At 50.8% G+C, this 24,966-nt stretch overlaps 1 protein-coding gene across 4 annotated transcripts in view; it reads left to right on the top strand.

The window, feature by feature from the left end:
• The window catches only part of COQ6 (coenzyme Q6, monooxygenase), a 112,121-nt gene that overhangs the window by 58,108 nt on the left and 29,047 nt on the right, over nucleotides 1–24,966 (top strand). For all 4 annotated transcript variants that reach the window (XM_073638193.1, XM_073638197.1, XM_073638194.1 and 1 more), the window contains exons 2-8: nucleotides 15,612–15,758; nucleotides 16,249–16,383; nucleotides 16,462–16,520; nucleotides 16,603–16,726; nucleotides 17,797–17,927; nucleotides 18,118–18,225; nucleotides 18,931–18,993. In XM_073638193.1, coding sequence (XP_073494294.1) covers nucleotides 15,620–15,758; nucleotides 16,249–16,383; nucleotides 16,462–16,520; nucleotides 16,603–16,726; nucleotides 17,797–17,927; nucleotides 18,118–18,225; nucleotides 18,931–18,993 — 759 coding nt within the window. In that variant the 5' untranslated portion in view covers nucleotides 15,612–15,619. The remainder of the gene's footprint in view (nucleotides 1–15,611; nucleotides 15,759–16,248; nucleotides 16,384–16,461; nucleotides 16,521–16,602; nucleotides 16,727–17,796; nucleotides 17,928–18,117; nucleotides 18,226–18,930; nucleotides 18,994–24,966) is intronic.

Here is a 24,966-nt window from a genome sequence, read left to right as displayed (position 1 = left end):
GGTTATTCTCCTCTTTATCCTGTGTGGTGACTGTGCGGGGTTATTCTCCTCTTTATCCTGTGTGGTGACTGTGCGGAGTTATTCTCCTCTTTATCCTGTGTGGTGACTGTGCGGGGTTATTCTCCTCTTCATCTTGTGTGGTGACTGTGCGGGGTTATTCCGCTCTTTATCCTCTGTTGGTGACTGTGCGGGGTTATTCTCCTCTTTATCTTGTGTGGTGACTGTGCGGGGTTATTCTCTTTATCCTGTGTGGTGACTGTGCGGGGTTATTCTCCTCTTTATCCTGTGTGGTGACTGTGCGGGGTTATTCTCCTCTTTATCCTTTGTGGTGACTGTGCGGGGTTATTCTCCTCTTTATCCTGTGTGGTGACTGTGCGGGGTTATTCTCCTCTTTCTCCTGTGTGGGGTTATTCTCTTTATCTTGTGTGGTGACTGTGTGGGGTTATTCTCCTCTTTATCCTGTGTGGTGACTGTGCTGGGTTATTCTCCTCTTTATCCTGTGTGGTGACTGTGCGGGGTTATTCCACTCTTTATCCTGTGTGGTGACTGTGCGGGGTTATTCCGCTCTTTATACTGTGTGGTGACTGTGCGGGGTTATTCTCCTCTTTATCCTGTGTGGTGACTGTGCGGGGTTATTCTCCTCTTTATCCTGTGTGGTGACTGTGCGGGGTTATTCTCCTCTTTATCCTGTGTGGTGACTGTGCGGGGTTATTCTCTTTATCCTGTGTGGTGACTGTGCGGGGTTATTCTCCTCTTTATCCTGTGTGGTGACTGTGCGGGGTTATTCTCCTCTTTATCTTGTGTGGTCACTGTGCGGGGTTATTCTCCTCTTTATCCTGTGTGGTGACTGTGCTGGGTTATTCTCTTTATCCTGTGTGGTGACTGTGCGGGGTTATTCTCCTCTTTATCCTGTGTGGTGACTGTGCGGGGTTATTCTCCTCTTTATCCTGTGTGGTGACTGTGCAGGGTTATTCCTCTCTTTATCCTGTGCGGGGTTATTCTCCTCTTTATCCTGTGTGGTGACTGTGCGGGGTTATTCCTCTATTTATCCTGTGCGGGGTTATTCTCCTCTTTATCCTGTGTTGTGACTGTGCGGGGTTATTCTCCTCTTTATCCTGTGCGGTGACTGTACTGGATTAGTCTCCTCTTTATCCTGTGTGGTGACTGTGCGGGGTTATTCCTTCCCCCTCTATGCTGTATGGTGACTGTGCGGGGTTATTCTCTTTATCCTGTGTGGTGACTGTGCGGGGTTATTCTCCTCTTTATCCTGTGTGGTGACTGTGCGGGGTTATTCCACTCTTTATCCTGTGTGGTGACTGTACGGGGTTATTCTCTTTATCCTGTGTGGTGACTGTACGGGGTTATTCTCTTTATCCTGTGTGGTGACTGTGCGGGGTTATTCTCCTCTTTATCCTGTGTGGTGACTATGCAGGGTTATTCTCTTTATCCTGTGCGGTGACTGTGCAGGGTTTTTCTCTTTATCCTGTGCGGTGACTGTGCGGGGTTATTCTCCTCTTTACCCTGTGTGGTGACTGTGCGGGGTTATTCTCCTCTTTATCCTGTGCGGTGACTGTGCGGGGTTATTCTCCTCTTTACCCTGTGTGGTGACTGTGTGGGGTTATTCTCTTTATCCTGTGTGGTGACTGTGCGGGGTTATTCTCCTCTTTATCCTGTGTGGTGACTGTGCGGGGTTATTCTCTTTATCCTGTGTGGTGACTGTGCGGGGTTATTCCGCTCTTTATCCTGTGTGGTGACTGTGCGGGGTTATTCTCCTCTTTATCCTGTGTGGTGACTGTGCGGGGTTATTCTCCTCTTTATCCTGTGTGGTGACTGTGCGGGGTTATTCTCCTCTTTCTCCTGTGTGGGGTTATTCTCTTTATCCTGTGTGGTGACTGTCCGGGGTTATTCTCCTCTTTATCCTGTGTGGTGACTGTCCGGGTTTATTCTCCTCTTTATCCTGTGTGGTGACTGTGCGGGGTTATTCTCCTCTTTATCCTGTGTGGTGACTGTGCGGGGTTATTCCACTCTTTATCCTGTGTGGTGACTGTGCGGGGTTATTCCGCTCTTTATCCTGTGTGGTAACTGTGCGGGGTTATTCTCCTCTTTATCCTGTGTGGTGACTGTGCGGGGTTATTCTCCTCTTTATCCTGTGTGGTGACTGTGCGGGGTTATTCTCTTTATCCTGTGTGGTGACTGTGCGTGGTTATTCCTCTCTTTATCCTGTGCGGGGTTATTCTCCTCTTTATCCTGTGTTGTGACTGTGCGGGGTTATTCTCCTCTTTATCCTGTGCGGTGACTGTACGGGGTTAGTCTCCTCTTTATCCTGTGTGGTGACTGTGCGGGGTTATTCCTTCCCCCTCTATGCTGTATGGTGACTGTGCGGGGTTATTCTCTTTATCCTGTGTGGTGACTGTGCGGGGTTATTCTCCTCTTTATCCTGTGTGGTGACTGTGCGGGGTTATTCCACTCTTTATACTGTGTGGTGACTGTACGGGGTTATTCTCTTTATCCTGTGTGGTGACTGTGCGGGGTTATTCTCCTCTTTATCCTGTGTGGTGACTATGCAGGGTTATTGTCTTTATCCTGTGCGGTGACTGTGCAGGGTTTTTCTCTTTATCCTGTGCGGTGACTGTGCGGGGTTATTCTCCTCTTTACCCTGTGTGGTGACTGTGCGGGGTTATTCTCCTCTTTATCCTGTGCGGTGACTGTGCGGGGTTATTCTCCTCTTTATCTTGTGTGGTCACTGTGCGGGGTTATTCCGCTCTTTATCCTGTGTGGTCACTGTGCGGGGTTATTCCGCTCTTTATCCTGTGTGGTGACTGTGCGAGGTTATTGCGCTCTTTATCCTGTGTGTTGACTGTGCGGGGTTATTCTCTTTATCCTGTGTGGTGACTGTGCGGGGTTATTCTCTTTATCCTGTGTTGGTGACTGTGCGGGGTTATTCTCCTCTTTATCCTGTGTGGTGACTGTGCGGGGTTATTCTCCTCTTTATCCTGTGTTGGTGACTGTGCGGGGTTATTCTCCTCTTTATCTTGTGTGGTCACTGTGCGGGGTTATTCCGCTCTTTATCCTGTGTGGTCACTGTGCGGGGTTATTCCGCTCTTTATCCTGTGTGGTGACTGTGCGAGGTTATTGCGCTCTTTATCCTGTGTGTTGACTGTGCGGGGTTATTCTCTTTATCCTGTGTGGTGACTGTGTGGGGTTATTCTCTTTATCCTGTGTGGTGACTGTGTGGGGTTATTCTCTTTATCCTGTGCGGTGACTGTGCGGGGTTATTCTCCTCTTTATCCTGTGTGGTGACTGTGCGGGGTTATTCTCTTTATCCTGTGTGGTGACTGTGCTGGGTTATTCTCCTCTTTATCCTGTGCGGTGACTGTGTGGGGTTATTCTCCTCTTTATCCTGTGCGGTGACTGTGTGGGGTTATTCTCCTCTTTATCCTGTGTGGTGACTGTGCGGGGTTATTCTCCTCTTTATCCTGTGTGGTGACTGTGCGGGGTTATTCTCCTCTTTATCCTGTGTGGTGACTGTGCGGGGTTATTCTCCTCTTTATCCTGTGTGGTGACTGTGCGGGGTTATTCTCCTCTTTATCCTGTGTGGTGACTGTGCGGGGTTATTCTCCTCTTTATCCTGTGTGGTGACTGTGCGGGGTTATTCTCCTCTTTATCCTGTGTGGTGACTGTGCGGTGTTATTCTCCTCTTTATCCTGTGTGGTGACTGTGCGGGGTTATTCTCCTCTTTATCCTGTGTGGTGACTGTGCGGGGTTATTCTCCTCTTCATCTTGTGTGGTGACTGTGCGGGGTTATTCCGCTCTTTATCCTGTGTTGGTGACTGTGCGGGCTTATTCTCTTTATCCTGTGTGGTGACTGTGCTGGGTTATTCTCCTCTTTATCCTGTGCGGTGACTGTGTGGGGTTATTCTCCTCTTTATCCTGTGCGGTGACTGTGTGGGGTTATTCTCCTCTTTATCCTGTGTGGTGACTGTGCGGGGTTATTCTCCTCTTTATCCTGTGTGGTGACTGTGCGGGGTTATTCTCCTCTTTATCCTGTGTGGTGACTGTGCGGGGTTATTCTCCTCTTTATCTTGTGTGGTGACTGTGCGGGGTTATTCTCTTTATCCTGTGTGGTGACTGTGCGGGGTTATTCTCCTCTTTATCCTGTGTGGTGACTGTGCGGGGTTATTCTCCTCTTTATCCTTTGTGGTGACTGTGCGGGGTTATTCTCCTCTTTATCCTGTGTGGTGACTGTGCGGGGTTATTCTCCTCTTTATCCTGTGTGGTGACTGTGCGGGGTTATTCTCTTTATCCTGTGTTGGTGACTGTGCGGGGTTATTCTCCTCTTTATCCTGTGTGGTGACTGTGCGGGGTTATTCTCCTCTTTATCCTGTGTTGGTGACTGTGCGGGGTTATTCTCCTCTTTATCTTGTGTGGTCACTGTGCGGGGTTATTCCGCTCTTTATCCTGTGTGGTCACTGTGCGGGGTTATTCCGCTCTTTATCCTGTGTGGTGACTGTGCGAGGTTATTGCGCTCTTTATCCTGTGTGTTGACTGTGCGGGGTTATTCTCTTTATCTTGTGTGGTGACTGTGCGGGGTTATTCTCCTCTTTATCCTGTGTGGTGACTGTGCTGGGTTATTCTCCTCTTTATCCTGTGTGGTGACTGTGCGGGGTTATTCCACTCTTTATCCTGTGTGGTGACTGTGCGGGGTTATTCCGCTCTTTATACTGTGTGGTGACTGTGCGGGGTTGTTCTCCTCTTTATCCTGTGTGGTGACTGTGCGGGGTTATTCTCCTCTTTATCCTGTGTGGTGACTGTGCGGGGTTATTCTCCTCTTTATCCTGTGTGGTGACTGTGCGGGGTTATTCTCTTTATCCTGTGTGGTGACTGTGCGGGGTTATTCTCCTCTTTATCCTGTGTGGTGACTGTGCGGGGTTATTCCACTCTTTATCCTGTGTGGTGACTGTGCGGGGTTATTCCGCTCTTTATACTGTGTGGTCACTGTGCGGGGTTATTCTCCTCTTTATCCTGTGTGGTGACTGTGCGGGGTTATTCTCCTCTTTATCCTGTGTGGTGACTGTGCGGGGTTATTCTCCTCTTTATCCTGTGTGGTGACTGTGCAGGGTTATTCCTCTCTTTATCCTGTGCGGGGTTATTCTCCTCTTTATCCTGTGTGGTGACTGTGCGGGGTTATTCCTCTCTTTATCCTGTGCGGGGTTATTCTCTTTATCCTGTGCGGGGTTATTCCTCTCTTTATCCTGTGCAGGGTTATTCTCTTTATCCTGTGTGGGGTTATTCTCCTCTTTATCCTGTGCGGTGACTGTGCGGGGTTATTCTCCTCTTTATCCTGTGTGGTGACTGTGCGGGGTTATTCTCCTCTTTATCCTGTGTGGTGACTGTGCGGGGTTATTCTCCTCTTTATCCTGTGTTGTGACTGTGCGGGGTTATTCTCCTCTTTATCCTGTGCGGTGACTGTACTGGATTAGTCTCCTCTTTATCCTGTGTGGTGACTGTGCGGGGTTATTCCTTCCCCCTCTATGCTGTATGGTGACTTTGCCGGGTTATTCTCTTTATCCTGTGTGGTGACTGTGCGGGGTTATTCTCCTCTTTATCCTGTGTGGTGACTGTGCGGGGTTATTCCACTCTTTATCCTGTGTGGTGACTGTACGGGGTTATTCTCTTTATCCTGTGTGGTGACTGTACGGGGTTATTCTCTTTATCCTGTGTGGTGACTGTGCGGGGTTATTCTCCTCTTTATCCTGTGTGGTGACTATGCAGGGTTATTCTCTTTATCCTGTGCGGTGACTGTGCAGGGTTTTTCTCTTTATCCTGTGCGGTGACTGTGCGGGGTTATTCTCCTCTTTACCCTGTGTGGTGACTGTGCGGGGTTATTCTCCTCTTTATCCTGTGCGGTGACTGTGCGGGGTTATTCTCCTCTTTACCCTGTGTGGTGACTGTGTGGGGTTATTCTCTTTATCCTGTGTGGTGACTGTGCGGGGTTATTCTCCTCTTTATCCTGTGTGGTGACTGTGCGGGGTTATTCTCTTTATCCTGTGTGGTGACTGCGGGGTTATTCCGCTCTTTATCCTGTGTGGTGACTGTGCGGGGTTATTCTCCTCTTTATCCTGTGTGGTGACTGTGCGGGGTTATTCTCCTCTTTATCCTGTGTGGTGACTGTGCGGGGTTATTGTCTTTATCCTGTGTGGTGACTGTGCGGGGTTTTTCTCCTCTTTATCCTGTGTGGTGACTGTGCTGGGTTATTCTCCTCTTTATCCTGTGTGGTGACTGTGCGGGGTTATTCCACTCTTTATCCTGTGTGGTGACTGTGCGGGGTTATTCTCCTCTTTATCCTGTGTGGTGACTGTGTGGGGTTATTCTCCTCTTTATCCTGAGCGGTGACTGTGCGGGGTTATTCTCTTTATTCTGTGCGGGGTTATTCTCTTTATCCTGTGTGGTGACTGTGCGGGGTTATTCTCCTCTTTATCCTGTGTTGGTGACTGTGCGGGGTTATTCTCTTTATCCTGTGTGGTGACTGTGCGGGGTTATTCTCCTCTTTATCCTGTGTGGTGACTGTGCGGGGTTATTCTCCTCTTTATCCTGTGCGGTGACTGTGTGGGGTTATTCTCTTTATCCTGTGTGGTGACTGTGCGGGGTTATTCTCCTCTTTATCCTGTGCGGTGACTGTGCAGGGTTATTCTCTTTATCCTGTGTGGTGACTGTGCGGGGTTATTCTCCTCTTTATCCTGTGTGGTGACTGTGCGGGGTTTTTCTCTTTATCCTGTGCGGTGACTGTGCAGGGTTATTCTCTTTATCCTGTGTGGGGTTATTCTCCTCTTTATCCTGTGCGGTGACTGTGCGGGGTTATTCTCCTCTTTATCCTGTGTGGTGACTGTGCGGGGTTATTCTCCTCTTTATCCTGTGTGGTGACTGTGCGGGGTTATTCTCCTCTTTATCCTGTGTGGTGACTGTGCGGGGTTATTCTCCTCTTTATCCTGTGTGGTGACTGTGTGGGGTTATTCTCCTCTTTATCCTGTGTGGTGACTGTGTGGGGTTATTCTCCTCTTTATCCTGTGTGGTGACTGTGCGGGGTTATTCTCTTTATCCTGTGTGGTGACTGTGCGGGGTTATTCTGCTCTTTATCCTGTGTGGCGACTGTACAGGATTATTCTCTTTATCCTGTATGGTGACTGTGTGGGGTTATTCTCTTTATCCTGTGTAGTGACTGTGCGGGGTTATTCTCCTCTTTATCCTGTGTAGTGACTGTGCGGGGTTATTCTCTTCTTTATCCTGTGCGGTGACTGTGCGGGGTTATTCTCCTCTTTATCCTGTGTGGTGACTGTGTGGGGTTATTCTCTTTATCCTGTGTGGTGACTGTGCGGGGTTATTCCGCTCTTTATCCTGTGTAGTGACTGTGCGGGGTTATTCTCCTCTTTATCCTGTGTGGTGACTGTGCGGGGTTATTCCACTCTTTATCCTGAGTGGTGACTGTATGGGGTTATTCTCTTTATCCTGTGTGGTGACTGTACGGGGTTATTCTCTTTATCCTGTGTGGTGACTGTGCGGGGTTATTCTCCTCTTTATCCTGTGCGGTGACTGTGCAGGGTTTTTCTCTTTATCCTGTGCAGTGACTTTGCGGGGTTATTCTCCTCTTTACCCTGTGTGGTGACTGTGCGGGGTTATTCTCCTCTTTACCCTGTGTGGTGACTGTGCGGGGTTATTCTCCTCTTTATCCTGTGCGGTGACTGTGCGGGGTTATTCTCCTCTTTACCCTGTGTGGTGACTGTGTGGGGTTATTCTCTTTATCCTGTGTGGTGACTGTGCGGGGTTATTCTCCTCTTTATCCTGTGTGGTGACTGTGCGGGGTTATTCTCCTCTTTATCCTGTGTGGTGACTGTGCGGGGTTATTCTCTTTATCCTGTGTGGTGACTGTGCGGGGTTATTCCGCTCTTTATCCTGTGTGGTGACTGTGCGGGGTTATTCTCCTCTTTATCCTGTGTGGTGACTGTGCGGGGTTATTCTCCTCTTTATCCTGTGTGGTGACTGTGCGGGGTTATTCTCTTTATCCTGTGTGGTGACTGTGCGGGGTTATTCTCCTCTTTATCCTGTGTGGTGACTGTGCGGGGTTATTCTCCTCTTTATCCTGTGTGGTGACTGTGCGGGGTTATTCTCCTCTTTATCCTGTGTGGTGACTGTGCGGGGTTATTCTCCTCTTTATCCTGTGCGGTGACTGTGCGGGGTTATTCTCTTTATCCTGTGCGGGGTTATTCTCTTTATCCTGTGTGGTGACTGTGCGGGGTTATTCTCCTATTTATCCTGTGTGGTGACTGTGCGGGGTTATTCTCCTCTTTATCCTGTGTTGGTGACTGTGCGGGGTTATTCTCTTTATCCTGTGTGGTGACTGTGCGGGGTTTTTCTCCTCTTTATCCTGTGTGGTGACTGTGCGGGGTTTTTCTCTTTATCCTGTGCGGTGACTGTGCAGGGTTATTCTCTTTATCCTGTGCGGGGTTATTCTCCTCTTTACCCTGTGTGGTGACTGTGCGGGGTTATTCTCCTCTTTATCCTGTGTGGTGACTGTGCGGGGTTTTTCTCTTTATCCTGTGCGGTGACTGTGCAGGGTTATTCTCTTTATCCTGTGTGGGGTTATTCTCCTCTTTATCCTATGCGGTGACTGTGCGGGGTTATTCTCCTCTTTATCCTGTGTGGTGACTGTGCGGGGTTATTCTCCTCTTTATCCTGTGTGGTGACTGTGCGGGGTTATTCTCCTCTTTATCCTGTGTGGTGACTGTGTGGGGTTATTCTCCTCTTTATCCTGTGTGGTGACTGTGCGGGGTTATTCTCCTCTTTATCCTGTGTGGTGACTGTGCGGGGTTATTCTCTTTATCCTGTGTGGTGACTGTGCGGGGTTATTCCGCTCTTTATCCTGTGTGGCGACTGTACAGGGTTATTCTCTTTATCCTGTGTGGTGACTGTGTGGGGTTATTCTCTTTATCCTGTGTAGTGACTGTGCGGGGTTAGTCTCCTCTTTATCTTGTGTGGTGACTGTGCGGGGTTATTCCTCTCTTTATCCTGTGCGGGGTTATTCTCCTCTTTATCCTGTGTGGTGACTGTGCGGGTTTATTCTCCTCTTTATCCTGTGTGGTGACTGTGCGGGGTTATTCTCCTCTTTATCCTGTGCGGTGACTGTACGGGGTTATTCTCCTCTTTATCCTGTGCGGTGACTGTACGGGGTTATTCTCCTCTTTATCCTGTGTGGTGACTGTGCGGGGTTATTCTCCTCTTTATCCTGTGTGGTGACTGTGTGGGGTTATTCTCCTCTTTATCCTGTGTGGTGACTGCGGGGTTATTCTCCTCTTTATCCTGTGTGGTGACTGTGCGGGATTATTCTCCTCTTTATCCTGTGTGGTGACTGTGCGGGGTTATTCTCCTCTTTATCCTGTGTGGTGACTGTGCGGGGTTAGTCTCCTCTTTATCCTGTGTGGTGACTGTGCGGGGTTATTTCTTCCCCTCTATGCTGTATTGTGACTGTGCGGGGTTATTCTCTTTATCCTGTGTGGTGACTGTGCGGGGTTATTCTCCTCTTTATCCTGTGTGGTGACTGTGCAGGGTTATTCTCTTTATCCTGTGTGGTGACTGTGCGGGGTTATTCTCCTCTTTATCCTGTGTGGTGGCTGTGCGGGGTTAATTCTCCTCTTTACCCTGTGTGGTGACTGTGCGGGGTTATTCTCCTCTTTATCCTGTGTAGTGACTGTGCGGGTTTATTCTCCTCTTTATCCTGTGTGGTGACTGTGCGGGGTTATTCTCCTCTTTATCCTGTGTTGGTGACTGTGCGGGGTTATTCTCTTTATCCTGTGTGGTGACTGTGCGGGGTTATTCTCCTCTTTATCCTGTGTGGTGACTGTGCGGGGTTATTCTCCTCTTTATCCTGTGCGGTGACTGTGCGGGGTTATTCTCTTTATCCTGTGTGGTGACTGTGCGGGGTTATTCTCCTCTTTATCCTGTGCGGTGACTGTGCAGGGTTATTCTCTTTATCCTGTGTGGTGACTTTGCGGGGTTATTCTCCTCTTTACCCTGTGTGGTGACTGTGCGGGGTTATTCTCCTCTTTATCCTGTGTGGTGACTGTGCAGGGTTTTTCTCTTTATCCTGTGCGGTGACTGTGCAGGGTTATTCTCTTTATCCTGTGTGGGGTTATTCTCCTCTTTATCCTGTGCGGTGACTGTGCGGGGTTATTCTCCTCTTTATCCTGTGTGGTGACTGTGCGGGGTTATTCTCCTCTTTATCCTGTGTGGTGACTGTGCGGGGTTATTCTCCTCTTTATCCTGTGTGGTGACTGTGCGGGGTTATTCTCCTCTTTATCCTGTGTGGTGACTGTGCGGGGTTATTTTCCTCTTTATCCTGTGTGGTGACTGTGCGGGGTTATTCCGCTCTTTATCCTGTGTGGCGACTGTACAGGATTATTCTCTTTATCCTGTATGGTGACTGTGTGGGGTTATTCTCTTTATCCTGTGTAGTGACTGTGTGGGGTTATTCTCCTCTTTATCCTGTGTAGTGACTGTGCGGGGTTATTCTCCTCTTTATCCTGTGCGGTGACTGTGCGGGGTTATTCTCCTCTTTATCCTGTGTGGTGACTTTGTGGGGTTATTCTCTTTATCCTGTGTGGTGACTGTGCGGGGTTATTCCGCTCTTTATCCTGTGTAGTGACTGTGCGGGGTTATTCTCCTCTTTATCCTGTGTGGTGACTGTGCGGGGTTATTCCACTCTTTATCCTGTGTGGTGACTGTACGGGGTTATTCTCTTTAACCTGTGTGGTGACTGTGCAGGGTTTTTCTCTTTATCCTGTGCAGTGACTGTGCGGGGTTATTCTCCTCTTTATCCTGTGTGGTGACTGTGCGGGGTTATTCTCCTCTTTATCCTGTGTGGTGACTGTGCGGGGTTATTCTCCTCTTTATCCTGTGTGGTGACTGTGCGGGGTTATTCTCTTTATCCTGTGTGGTGACTGTACGGGGTTATTCCGCTCTTTATCCTGTGTGGTGACTGTGCGGGGTTATTCTCCTCTTTATCCTGTGTGGTGACTGTGTGGGGTTATTCTCCTCTTTATCCTGTGTGGTGACTGTGCGGGGTTATTCTCTTTATCCTGTGTGGTGACTGTGCGGGGTTATTCTCCTCTTTATCCTGTGTGGTGACTGTGCGGGGTTATTCTCCTCTTTATCCTGTGTGGTGACTGTGCGGGGTTATTCCACTCTTTATCCTGTGTGGTGACTGTGCGGGGTTATTCTCCTCTTTATCCTGTGTGGTGACTGTGCGGGGTTATTCTCCTCTTTATCCTGTGCGGGGTTATTCTCTTTATCCTGTGTGGGGTTATTCTCTTTATCCTGTGTGGTGACTGTGCGGGGTTATTCTCCTCTTTATCCTGTGTGGTGACTGTGCGGGGTTATTCTCCTCTTTATCCTGTGTTGGTGACTGTGCGGGGTTATTCTCTTTATCCTGTGTGGTGACTGTGCGGGGTTTTTCTCCTCTTTATCCTGTGTGGTGACTGTGCGGGGTTTTTCTCTTTATTCTGTGCGGTGACTGTGCAGGGTTATTCTCTTTATCCTGTGCGGGGTTATTCTCCTCTTTACCCTGTGTGGTGACTGTGCGGGGTTATTCTCCTCTTTATCCTGTGTGGTGACTGTGCGGGGTTTTTCTCTTTATCCTGTGCGGTGACTGTGCAGGGTTATTCTCTTTATCCTGTGTGGGGTTATTCTCCTCTTTATCCTGTGCGGTGACTGTGCGGGGTTATTCTCCTCTTTATCCTGTGTGGTGACTGTGCGGGGTTATTCTCCTCTTTATCCTGTTTGGTGACTGTGCGGGGTTATTCTCCTCTTTATCCTGTGCGGTGACTGTGTGGGGTTATTCTCCTCTTTATCCTGTGCGGTGACTGTGCGGGGTTATTCTCCTCTTTATCCTGTGTGGTGACTGTGCGGGGTTATTCTCCTCTTTATCCTGTGTGGTGACTGTGTGGGGTTATTCTCCTCTTTATCCTGTGTGGTGACTGTGCGGGGTTATTCTCCTCTTTATCCTGTGTGGTGACTGTGCGGGGTTATTCTTCTCTTTATCCTGTGTAGTGACTGTGCGGGGTTATTCCTCTCTTTATCCTGTGTGGTGACTGTGCGGGGTTATTCTCCTCTTTATCCTGTGTGGTGACTGTGCGGGGTTATTCCTCTCTTTATCCTGTGTGGTGACTGTGCAGGGTTATTCTCTTTCTCCTGTGTGGTGACTGTGCGGGGTTATTCTCCTCTTTATCCTGTGCGGTGACTGTACGGGGTTAGTCTCCTCTTTATCCTGTGTGGTGACTGTGCGGGGTTATTCTCTTTATCCTGTGCGGGGTTATTCTCCTTATCCTGTGTGGTGACTGTGCGGGGTTATTCTCCTCTTTATCCTGTGCGGTGACTGTGCGGGGTTATTCTCCTCTTTACCCTGTGTGGTGACTGTGCAGGGTTATTCTCCTCTTTATCCTGTGTGGTGACTGTGCGGGGTTATTCCTCTCTTTATCCTGTGCGGTGACTGTGCGGGGTTATTCTCCTCTTTATCCTGTGTAGTGACTGTGCGTGGTTATTCCTCTCTTTTATCCTGTGTGGTGACTGTGCGGGGTTATTCTCCTCTTTATCCTGTGTAGTGACTGTGCGGGGTTATTCCTCTCTTTATCCTGTGCGGTGACTGTGCGGGGTTATTCTCCTCTTTATCCTGTGTAGTGACTGTACGGGGTTATTCTCCTCTTTATCCTGTGGGGTGACTGTGCGGGGTTATTCTTTATCCTGTGCGGGGTTATTCTCTTTATCCTGTGCGGGGTTATTCTCTTTATCCTGTGCGGGGTTATTCTCTTTTTCCTGTGTGGTGACTGTGCGGGGTTATTCTCTTTTTCCTGTGTGGTGACTGTGCGGGGTTATTCTCCTCTTTATCTTGTGTGGTGACTGTGCGGGGTTATTCTCCTCTTTATCCTGTGCGGTGACTGTGCGGGGTTATTCTCCTCTTTATCCTGTGCGGTGACTGTGTGGGATTATTCTCCTCTTTATCTTGTGTGGTGACTGTGTGGGGTTATTCTCCTCTTTATCCTGTGTTGGTGACTGTGCGGGGTTATTCTCCTCTTTATCCTGTGTGGTGACTGTGCGGGGTTATTCTCCTCTTTATCTTGTGCGGTGACTGTGCGGGGTTATTCTCCTCTTTATCTTGTGTGGTGACTGTGCGGGGTTATTCTCCTCTTTATCCTGTGCGGTGACTGTGTGGGGTTATTCTCCTCTTTATCCTGTGTTGGTGACTGTGCGGGGTTATTCTCCTCTTTATCCTGTGTTGGTGACTGTGCGGGGTTATTCTCCTCTTTATCCTGTGTGGTGACTGTGTGGGGTTATTCTCTTTATCCTGTGTGGTGACTGTGCGGGGTTTTTCTCCTCTTTATCCTGTGTGGTGACTGTGCGGGGTTATTCTCCTCTTTATCCTGTGTGGTGACTGTGCGGGGTTATTCTCCTCTTCATCCTGTGTGGTGACTGTGCGGGGTTATTCTCCTCTTTATCCTGTGTGGTGACTGTGCGGGGTTATTCTCCTCTTTATTCTGTGTGGTGACTGTGTGGGGTTATTCTCCTCTTTATCCTGTGTTGGTGACTGTGCGGGGTTATTCTCCTCTTTATCTTGTGTGGTGACTGTGCGGGGTTATATTCCTCTTTATCTTGTGTGGTGACTGTGTGGGGTTATATTCCTCTTTATCCTGTGTGGTGACTGTGTGGGGTTATTCTCCTCTTTATCCTGTGTTGGTGACTGTGCGGGGTTATTCTCCTCTTTATCTTGTGTGGTGACTGTGCGGGGTTATTCTCCTCTTTATCTTGTGTGGTGACTGTGTGGGGTTATTCTCCTCTTTATCCTGTGTTGGTGACTGTGCTGGGTTATTCTCCTCTTTATCCTGTGTGGTGACTGTGCGGGGTTATTCTCCTCTTTATCCTGCGTTGGTGACTGTGCGGGGTTATTCTCCTCTTTATCCTGTGTTGGTGACTGTGCGGGGTTATTCTCCTCTTTATCCTGTGCGGGGTTAGTCTGCTCTTTATCCTGTGCAGTGACTGTGCAGGGTTATTCTCCTCTTTATCCTGTGCAGTGACTGTGCGGGGTTATTCTCCTCTTTATCCTGTGCAGTGACTGTGCGGGGTTATTCCTTCCCCTCTATGCTGTATGGTGACTGTGCGGGGTTATTCCGCTCTTTATCCTGTGTAGTGACTGTGTGGGGTTATTCTAGCCCCTCTATGCTGTGCAGTGACTGTGCGGGGTTATTCCGTCCTCTGTTCTGTGCGGGGTTATTCCGGCCCCTCTATGCTGTGCAGTGACTGTGCGGGGTTATTCCAGCCCCTCTATGCTGTACAGTGACTGTGCTGGGTTATTCCGGTCCTCTGTTCTGTGCGGGGTTAATCCGGCCCCTCTATGCTGTGTAGTGACTGTGCGGGGTTATTCCAGCCCCTCTATGCTGTGCAGTGACTGTGCGGGGTTATTCCGGTCCTCTGTTCTGTGCGGGGTTATTCCGGCCCCTCTATGCTGTACAGTGACTGTGCGGGGTTATTCCAGCCCCTCTATGCTGTACAGTGTCTGTGCGGGGTTATTCCAGTCCTCTGTTCTGTGCGGGGTTATTCCAGCCCCTCTATGCTGTACAGTGACTGTGCGGGGTTATTCTGATCCTCTGTTCTGTGCGGGGTTATTCCACCCCCTCTATGCTGTACAGTGACTGTGCTGGGTTATTCCGGTCCTCTGTTCTGTGCGGGGTTATTCCGGCCCCTCTATGCTGTGTAGTGACTGTGCGGGGTTATTCCAGCCCCTCTATGCTGTGCAGTGACTGTGCGGGGTTATTCCGGTCCTCTGTTCTGTGCGGGGTTATTCCGGCCCCTCAATGCTGTGTAGTGACTGTGCGGGGTTATTCCAGCCCCTCTATGCTGTACAGTGACTGTGCGGGGTTATTCCAGCCCCTCTATGCTGTACAGTGTCTGTGCGGGGTTATTCCAGTCCTCTGTTCTGTGCGGGGTTATTCCAGCCCCTCTATGCTGTACAGTGACTGTGCGGGGTTATTCTGATCCTTTGTTCTGTGCGGGGTTATTCCACCCCCTCTATGCTGTACAGTGACTGTGCGGGGTTATTCCTGTCCTCTGTTCTGTGCGGGGTTATTCTGGCCCCTCTATGCTGTACAGTGACTGTGCGGGGTTATTCCTGTCCTCTGTTCTGTGCGGGGTTATTCCAGCCCCTCTATGCTGTACAGTGACTGTGCGGGGTTATTCTGATCCTCTGTTCTGTGCGGGGTTATTCCACCCCCTCTATGCTGTACAGTGACTGTGCGGGGTTATTCCGGTCCTCTGTTCTGTGCGGGGTTATTCCGGCCCCAATATGCTGTGCGGGGTTATTCCTGTCCTCTGTTCTGTGCGGGGTTATTCTGGCCCCTCTATGCTGTACAGTGACTGTGCGGGGTTATTCCTGTCCTCTGTTGTGTGCGGGGTTATTCCTGTCCTCTGTTGTGTGCGGGGTTATTCCGGTCCTCTGTTCTGTGCGGGGTTATTCCGGCTCCTCTATGCTGTGCAGTGGTCCCTGCGCTAATGTTTTTCTCCTTTCCTCCTGACAGGGTCTGTGATGCCGCTTCCTCTGTGTTTGCCGGTTGTTCCTCGATTCCCGGTTCCACGCCTCTGCCGCTCTGCTGCGTCCTCTGCGCTCTATGATGTTGTCATATCTGGTGGGGGGATGGTCGGGTCAGCGATGGCGTGCGCTATAGGTGCGGGAACATCTCTATTCTTCACTTACTGGTGCGGTGCGCGTCGCGTCGGCCCTGGTGCGGTGCGGTGCGCGTCGCGTCGGCCCCGGTGCGGTGCGCGTCGCGTCGGCTCCGGTGCGGTGCGCGTCGCGTCGGCCCCGGTGCGGTGCGCGTCGCGTCGGCCCCGGTGCGGTGCGCGCCGCGTCGCGTCGGCCCCGGTGCGGTGCGCGCCGCGTCGCGTCGGCCCCGGTGCGGTGCGCGCCGCGTCGCGTCGGCCCCGGTGCGGTGCGCGCCGCGTCGCGTCGGCCCCGGTGCGGTGCGCGCCGCGTCGCGTCGACCCCGGTGCGGTGCGGTCCGCGTCGCGTCGGCCCCGGTGCGGTCCGCGTCGCGTCGGCCCCGGTGCGGTGCGCGCCGCGTCGCGTCGACCCCGGTGCGGTCCGCGTCGGCCCCGGTACGCTCTGCCCTTAGACTTTTCACTGGAGGACACTGACGCCCTTCTTCCATTTGTCAGGTTCTCATCCTCACCTCCGTCACAAGAGAATCCTTCTGCTGGAAGCCGGACAGAGGAAGGTGTGCGCGCCGCTGCCGGAGCAGTTCAGTAACCGCGTCAGCTCCATCACCCCAGGATCAGCCACTCTTCTCAGCAGTGAGTGCAGAGCATGCAGCACTAGGGTCTGCTCCTCCTGCGCAGCACTCACCCCTGCCCGCTGCTTCTTATCCACAGGCTTTGGTGCTTGGGATCACATCTGTGCCATGAGGCTGAAGCCGTTCAAGAGAATGCAGGTAAGGCAGCCAGCACCGTCGGGGAGCGAGGGGCTGCGCGCGTGTCGGACCCTGTCTTCTGCTTCTGATCTTCTGCTCACAGGTCTGGGATTCCTGCTCGGATGCGCTCATCACATTCGATAATGAAGGGCTGGCGGATATGGGCTACGTGGTAGAAAATGATGTCATCACCTCTGCATTAACCCGCCAGCTGGACACCATGTCAGGTGAGTGCAGGGCGACATGCTGCAGCCAATCACTGGAGATGTCAGCATAGCGGAGTGCTGCAAAAAGGTCTGAATCTGAGTGTGACGGTGAGCCCCCGTGCCTGGCGGTGCGCCACCCGCGCCTCACTATCCCTCATTACAGAGTGTAAGTAACACCACCCTCTCGCTGAACCCGTGAGTGGGATGTGAGTGTAAAGGGGAACTCTGCTTTTAAGACTCGACCACTCGCCGGTCATTATAGGTTGACATTGAGCTCCGCGCCCCATAACCAGTTCTCACATCTGCCACCACTCTTTAGGTGAGTGACACAACGGCCTGAGCGGCGCACTAGGATGCACCATCCAGCTTTCCCAGGCACCTCATGGGTTGTCTTCTTGCTCTTTTGCGCACTAGGATGCACCATCCAGCTTTCCCAGGCACCTGATGGGTCGTCTTCTTGCTCTCTGGCGCACTAGGATGCACCATCCGGCTTTCCCAGGCACCTGATGGGTCGTCTTCTTGCTCTCTGGCGCACTAGGATGCACCATCCAGCTTTCCCAGGCACCTGATGGGTCTGTCGTCTTCTTGCTCTCTGGCGCATTAGGATGCACCATCCAGCTTTCCCAGGCACCCGATGGGTCGTCTTCTTGCTCTCTGGCGCACTAGGATGCACCATCCAGCTTTCCCAGGCACCCGATGGGTTGTCTTCTTGCTCTCTGGCGCACTAGGATGCACCATCCAGCTTTCCCAGGCACCTGATGGGTCGTCTTCTTGCTCTCTGGCGCACTAGGATGCACCATCCGGCTTTCCCAGGCACCTGATGGGTTGTCTTCTTGCTCTCTGGCGCACTAGGATGCACCATCCAGCTTTCCCAGGCACCTGATGGGTCGTCTTCTTGCTCTCTGGTGCACTAGGATGCACCATCCATCTTTCCCTCGCCTGGCTGCGTGCCGCCGCCCTCGTCTGGCTGTGTGCACGTTCTTCTCACTTGCCCTCATTACAGGGCTATGGCCTCGTAGTCTCCCCCAGTCGCTGGGCGCCTCCGCACCCGTCTCTGTGTTGAACGCTGCGGAATAATCTTTGTATTGTAGGTGGTGTGGAGGTTGAGTACCGGAGCAGAGCCGTACGCTACACCTGGCCAGCACCGGAGCGCGGTGGAGAGGGCAGCCCGTGTGTAGAGATCCAGCTGGCAGATGGGCGCAGGCTGCACACAAGGCTGCTGGTGAGGAGCCTCGTCATCCTGCCCGTTCCTATGTGATATTGTGCCGGTCGTCTGTGTCCAGTCTCCTGCGCGGCTTGTGGCCGGACAGACCCGCACGCTTTCTTCCTCGTCACGGTGTTGTATGTACAATGCTGAGCTCTTTATAGTCGTCCTGGTGGCATCTGAGGACCCTAAAACCTGCCTCTTTCAGATTGGGGCAGATGGACAGAACTCCATGGTCCGCAGATCAGGAGGAATGAAGACTATTCAGTGGAGCTACAATCACGTCGCTGTGGTGGCCACCCTGCAGTTATCCGAGGTGAGTAGTGGAAAATCTGCTGCCCTCTAGTGGCGGGGTCTCAACCTGCCCTGATGTCCAAAATTGTAAAGTAAGCTCGCTCCAGAACCTGTACGTGTGAGGCTGCCATGAGCGTGCGGGGTGCTGATGATGTATAAGGTGTACATCGCACAGGCGGCAGCGCGCTGCGACACGGCGGAAGCACCCCGCACAACCCCCGAGCAGCTACCCGGCGAGAGCAGCCCGCACAATCCCCGAGCAACGACCAGGCAGGAGCAATCCTGCACAACACCCGAGCAGCGATCAGGTGGGAGCACCCCGCACAACCCCCGCGCAGCGACCCGGCGAGAGCAGCCCGCACAACCCCCGGGCAGCAACCAGGCAGGAGCAATCCCGCACAACCCCCGAGCAGCGATCAGGTGGGAGCACCCCGCACAACCCCCGCGCAGCGACCCGGCGAGAGCAGCCCGCACAACCCCCGAGCAGCAACCAGGCAGGAGCAATCCCGCACAACCCCCGAGCAGCGATCAGGTGGGAGCACCCCGCGCAGCGACCCGGCGAGAGCAGCCCGCACAACCCCCGAGCAGCAACCAGGCAGGAGCAATCCCGCACAACCCCCGTGCAGCGACCCGGCGGGAGCACCCCGCACAACCCCCGTGCTGTCACCTTGACCAGACTGCCATGTTTATACAGTATAATACTCACTTTCATCATCTTATCTCGCAGTCTACTGAGAACAACGTGGCCTGGCAGAGATTCCTTCCTACTGGACCCATCGCCCTGTTACCGGTAACTCTCGCCCACTATATATCATCAGCATTCAGCTCCCAGTCTGACTGTTGGAAGTGATCACCTGGGGGCTGCGGTGACCCCCGACCACCTAGGATAAAATCACCTTTAATATTGTCTGCGCTGCTGGAAAAGACGTCTCTGTTGCTGCGATATTCCTTGTAGGTTTATTAGCCAGCGTGTCCCGGCTGCGGTGGTCTGTACACAACCCCCCAGGTGGATTAAACCTATTATATGCCCTCTCTGCTGTATTAGGGCTTCACGCCTCCATATTTATTGTTTCTCAACCCTCTATTATTGACATTCTGGTGTTACAAACATTTATCACCACAACCTCCGGCTGTACACAAGATAGAAAAGTCTTAGTTACTTAATGGTAACGGGATTTTTCGGAACCCATGACAGCACCAAGAGAGAGGGGATCCGCCCATCAGGGACACGAAACCTTCAGACTTAAAAGGGCGGCATCTCTCTCCCGCCTCAGTTGGTTTACAGAGCATGAGAGGACCGCCAAGGTTAGTACGACAACAAAATATTCAAATTTACAGAACTGTCGCACTTAATGTCCTATTTTTTTTTTTTTACTTTATTTAACATACATATATCACAGACACCATATAAGAGTGCAGCAATGGCAGCTAAAGGGAGTGCTCCCACAAAGTGAAGGGAGGGAATATAAGGGTGCTGTCATGGGTTCCGAAAAATCCCGTTACCGGTAAGTGACTAAGACTTTATTCTTTCACCCATGACAGCACCACAAGAGAATTACAGAGAACGGAGATTGTAGGGAGGGCCAACAGCCTGGAGCACCTGTCTCCCAAACGTGAGATTGGCAGAAACACCTGTATCCAACCTATAGTGCCTAAAAAAGGGAGAGGACCAGGTAGCGGCTTTACATATTTCGTCTATGAAGACCCCCGTCTTCTCCGCCCAGTTAGGTCGCCACGGCCCGAATAGAATGGGCCCTCAGACCTTCTGGTATTTCTTCCCCACTTGATGAGTAGGCGAGAGCGATGGCATCCCTTATCCATCTAGCGATGGTGGGTTTCGAGGCCCTACACCTCTTCCTAACCCCCTGGTGATAAACAAAAAGGGGTCTATCTTTCCTAAAACCCTCAGTGACCGACAGGTACTTGATTATACATCTCCTAACATCTAGGGAGTGCAACCTCTCCTCCTCAGGGTTTTTGGGGTTGGAGCAAAAGGAAAGTAACACTATCTCCTGGATAGCCACCTTAGGGAGGTATGCCGGATCTGGCTTAAATACTACTCTATCCTCTAGTATCTGAGTATAGGGCAGGGCTGAGGATAGGCTCTGGATATCACTCACTCTTCTGGCCGAGGTTAACGCAACCAGAAGAGCGGTTTTGAAGGAGATGTTCTTCAGGGAGGCCGAATCCAAGGGTTCAAAGGGGTATCTGGTCAGTTCTGTTAGGACCAGATTCAGGTCCCAGAGCATCAGACTTGACCTTGAGATGGGTCTAGACCTAAAAGATGCCTTAATGAACCGAGATATCCATAAATTCCCCACTAGGTCGCAGCTAAACAAGACCCCGAGTGCTGACACCTGCACCTTCAGGGTACTGTGGGACAATACTAACTCAAGGCCCCTCTGAAGGAATTCTAGAATCTTCCCTACAGGAGCCCCATCCTCAATATTGGATCCTGAAAAGATTAAAAATTTTCTCCAGGTTCTAGCATAAATGTGTGTAGTGATAGCTTTTCTGCTACATAAGAGGGTATCTACTAGATTTGATGAAAATCCCCTTCTTTTCAATAATGTCGTCTCAAATTCCACGCCGTCAGGTATAACCTCGGAGCATGAGGGTGGGAAATTGGCCACTGCGAGAGGAGATCCGGAATCTCCGGAAGGACCCATGGGTCTGAAATCGACATCTCCCTCAGGCAGGAGAACCAAGGTCTCTTGGGCCAAAATGGGGCTATCAGTACCACCCGGGCTTTGTCGGCTCTGATCTTCCTGATGACTACTGGAAGAAGGGAATAGGAGGGAAGTTGTACCCTAGGCTGAAGTTCCAGGGAATTAGGAGGGAGTCTACCACCAGGGGATTTTCCCTTGAATTAGGGGAAGAGAAAACCTTCAGTTTCCGATTCTGTCGGGTGGCAAATAAGTCCACCACTGGGAGACCCCACCACTGGACTATCTGAGAAAAGATTTCCTGATTTAAAACCCATTCTCCTTCTCTTAGCGTATTCCGACTTAAGAAATCCGCCTTGGTATTCAATTTTCCTCTTATGTGCAAGGCAGTAAGGGAGAGAAGATGTTTCTCTGCCATCTGTAACAACCGGTCTGAAACCTTCATTAAAGTTTTCGATCTGGTTCCACCTTGGTGGTTTAAATGTGCCACTGAGACACGGTTGTCCGATAAAACCTTGACATTTTGGCCCTGTAAGGATACAAGGAACCCGCTTACTGCTCGGTCCACTGCCAACATTAGAGGAAAACATTCTTTCACCTCAGACACCCTGGATTATTTCTCCTTCTAGATAAGCCCCCCATCCTGTAGGGCTTGCATCAGTGCTTATTATACATGATGAATTTGTCACCCAGGGGACTCCTGGACAGGTTCTGGACATCCAACCACCACTGAAGGCATAGTGTCGAACGAGCGGACAATGTCATTCTACCCTCTAAATGTCCCTTGAGGACAGACTCATCATACAGAACATCTCACTGCAGGGTCCTGGAATGATACTGTGCCCATAACAAAGCTGGAAAACATGATGTCAAGGTTCCCAAAAGGGACATTGCTGTTCTGAGAGACATAGAGGGAGCTTGTATAGCGTCTTCTACCTATTATTATTAATTTATATAGCGCCATTGATTCCATGGCGCTGTACATAAGACGGGGTTACATACCAAATACAGATATCACTTACAGTAAACTAACTAACAATGGTAGAATGGTACGGAGGGAGGAGGACCCTGCCCTTGTGGGCTTACATTCTACAGGAATGGGGAAGGAGATAGTAGGTTGAGGGGTTGCAGTAGTTCCGGTGTTGTTGGTTGAGGTGGCAGCGGGGTCATTGCAGGCTGTAAGCTTGTTTGAAGAGATGGGTTTTCAAGTTCCTTCTGAAGGATCCGGATGTGGTTGATAATCGGATGTGTTGGGGCACAGATTTACATAGGACGGGGGATATTCGGGAGAAATCTTGGAGGCGATTGCGTGAGGAACGATTAAGTGTGGAGGAGAGGAGGTGGTCTTGGGAGGACCGGAGATTACGTGAGGTAATATATCGGGAGATTAGTTCAGAGATGTATGGAGGAGAGAGGTCATGGACGGCTTTGTAGGTCAGTGTTAGTAGTTTGAACTGGATACGCTGGGGAAATGGAAGCCAGTGAAGGGATTTGCAACGGGGGTAGCAGAGGAGCAGCGAGGCGAGACATAGACCAGTCGCGCAGCAGAGTTAAGGATGGACTGGAGAGGTGCGAGAGTGTTAGCAGGTAGGCCACAGAGGAGGATGTTGCAGTAGTCGAGGTGGGAGATGATGAGGGCATGCACAAGCAGTTTAGTAGATTGAGGGTTGAGGAAAGGACGGATTCTGGAAATATTTTTGAGCTGAAGGTGACAGGAGGTGGCGAGAGCTTGGATGTGGGGTTTGAAGGACAGGGCAGAGTCAAGGGTTACTCCGAGGCAGCGGATGTCCGGTACAGGGGAAAGAGTGATGTCATTTATTGTGATAGATCAGGTGGGGAAGATATGCGAGATGGGGGAAAGATAATGAGCTCAGTTTTGTCCACATTGAGCTTGAGGAAGCGGGAGGAGAAGGAGGATATGGCTGCTAGACATGCTGGGATTATGGACAGCAGAGAGGTGACATCTGGGCCAGAGAGGTAGATCTGGATGTCATCAGCGTACAGATGGTACTGGAAGCCTCCTAATTTTTGAGTCTGGAAGGCGGGATTCCTGCGGTACCCAATCCAGTACCACCCCTAAAAACTGTTGGGTTCTTATGGGCCCTAGTTTCGACTTTTTGAAGGTTTAGTAACCAACCAAGGTTTCTTAAAGTGAATACTACCTCCTCCAACTGTTTATTACAATGGTGGAAGGAGCTCCCCACTACTAAGAAATCATCCAGGTAAGGAATGATAAGCATATCCTTTTCCCGAAGATGGGCCATAACTTCGGCTACAATTTTGGTAAAAACTCTAGGAGCTACTGCCAGACCAAAGGGAAGGGCCGCATACTGGAAGTGTCTTATCACACCCTCTAACCTTACCACCACCCTGAGGTATTTTTGATATTCCTCATGAATGGGTATGTGGTAATACTCATCCTTAAGGTCCAGGACCGCCATATAACATTCAGAAAAAATATACTTTATTGCCGTACTTAAAGATTCAATCTTAAATGAGGGTACTCTCAAATACTTATTCATGGCCCTTAGGTTTATAATGGACCTAACAGAACCATCAGGCTTTGGGACCAGAAAGAGAGGGGAGTAGAACCCCTTCTGGTACAGGACCCTCCAGCAGAACTGCTTTCTGGATTAATTCCTGGACCTCTGACTCCCGGTCTCGCTGCTTCCCAGGGGAGGAGCGAGATGAAGTTATCATAAACCTTGCTGATGGGCATACTGGAACTCCATCCTCAACCCAGATTCAACCAGACCAAGGATCCAACGACTCTTAGAAATGCGTTCCCAGGCTGGGAGTCAAGAGGAAAGCCTTCCCCCACCTGGGCAAGGAGTCATTGTCCCTTTTTCCGGGCTCCCTGGGAGGAGGACCCAAAGAATAATCCTCTACCTTTCCCTCTGCGGACTTCATACTTGTCCTGCTCCTTGGCTGGCTTTCTCCGGACGAACTTTCTTTTCCGGAATGATCGCCTATATGAAGGCATGGAAACTAAAGGGAACCCTTTCTTAGTATCTTCCGCTTTCTCCAGTATCTCGTCCATTGCTGAGCCATAGAGGTACTTTCCTTCGTAAGGGATGGAGCAAAGTCTTGCCCTGGCTTGGAGGTCCCCTGGCCAACACTTCAGCCATAGAGCTCGGCGAGCAGCATTGGATAAGTCAGCTGACCTAGCTGCTAACCTCACCGCAACTGCAGAAGCATCAGCCAAAAAGGCCGCAGCGCCCTGAATTAAAGGGAAGTTAGAGAGGACATCTTTCCTGGCTACTTTATCCTTTATCTGGGACTCCAGTTGTTGCAGGCAGATCATGAGGGATCTAGAAGTGCATGTAGATGCCATTACTGGTCTCAAGGCTCCTGCAGAAGTCTCCCAGGCCCCTTTCTATCAAGTAGGTCTTTTAATGTCCCCATATCATCAAACGGTAAAGAAGACGACTTGGAAGCCTTGGTTATGGCTGCGTCCAATTTTGGGCTTTATCCCAGGAGGAAGAGGATGATTCATCAAAGGGATACTTTTGTTTAAGCGAAGGTGGAAGAGAACCCTTTTTTTCTGGCTTTTCCCACTCCCTTTGTACTAACCCTTGAATTCTTTCGTTCAAGGGAAAGCATCTTTTCTTTTTCTGGTCCAGACCCTTAAACATTAAGTCCTGAACAGATTTCTCTGCCCTCGTATCTACAATACCCATTGTGGAACGAACTGCTTTGGCCAGTGCGTCCACCTCGTTTAGAGGAAAGCAGTGGCGACTAGAGTCATCTGAAGAGGATGCTGACCCAGAGGAATCTTCAGAGCTAATCTGACCCTCGGAAACTGGGGAATCGTCTGAAGGAGAGTTCTGTACGTCTCTCTTTTTACTCGAGAGGGCTTTGTTGATCTGTCTTAATAAAGGATTTTAACCGTGCCGAGAAGTTATGGGTCTTTTCAGCCACAATCTCATTAATGCAAGACTGACAGAGCCTTTTGGGGTAAGTGTCCCGTAATAAGGCTTTACACAAAACGCATTCCTTGTGCTTTACTTTAGAGGCGCACTTCTTCCCCTGAAAGATAGGAAGAAGAAGGGAACGCCATTACCAAGTAAACATTCACGAAGATCACTTACCCCTTA

This window comes from Phyllobates terribilis, unplaced genomic scaffold (assembly GCF_046119375.1).
Source record: "Phyllobates terribilis strain yellow unplaced genomic scaffold, ASM4611937v1 Scaffold_7__3_contigs__length_470593459, whole genome shotgun sequence".
Lineage (NCBI taxonomy): Eukaryota > Metazoa > Chordata > Amphibia > Anura > Dendrobatidae > Phyllobates > Phyllobates terribilis.
Note: the sequence above shows the minus strand (reverse complement) of the source record. Positions and strands in the feature narration are given on the sequence as shown.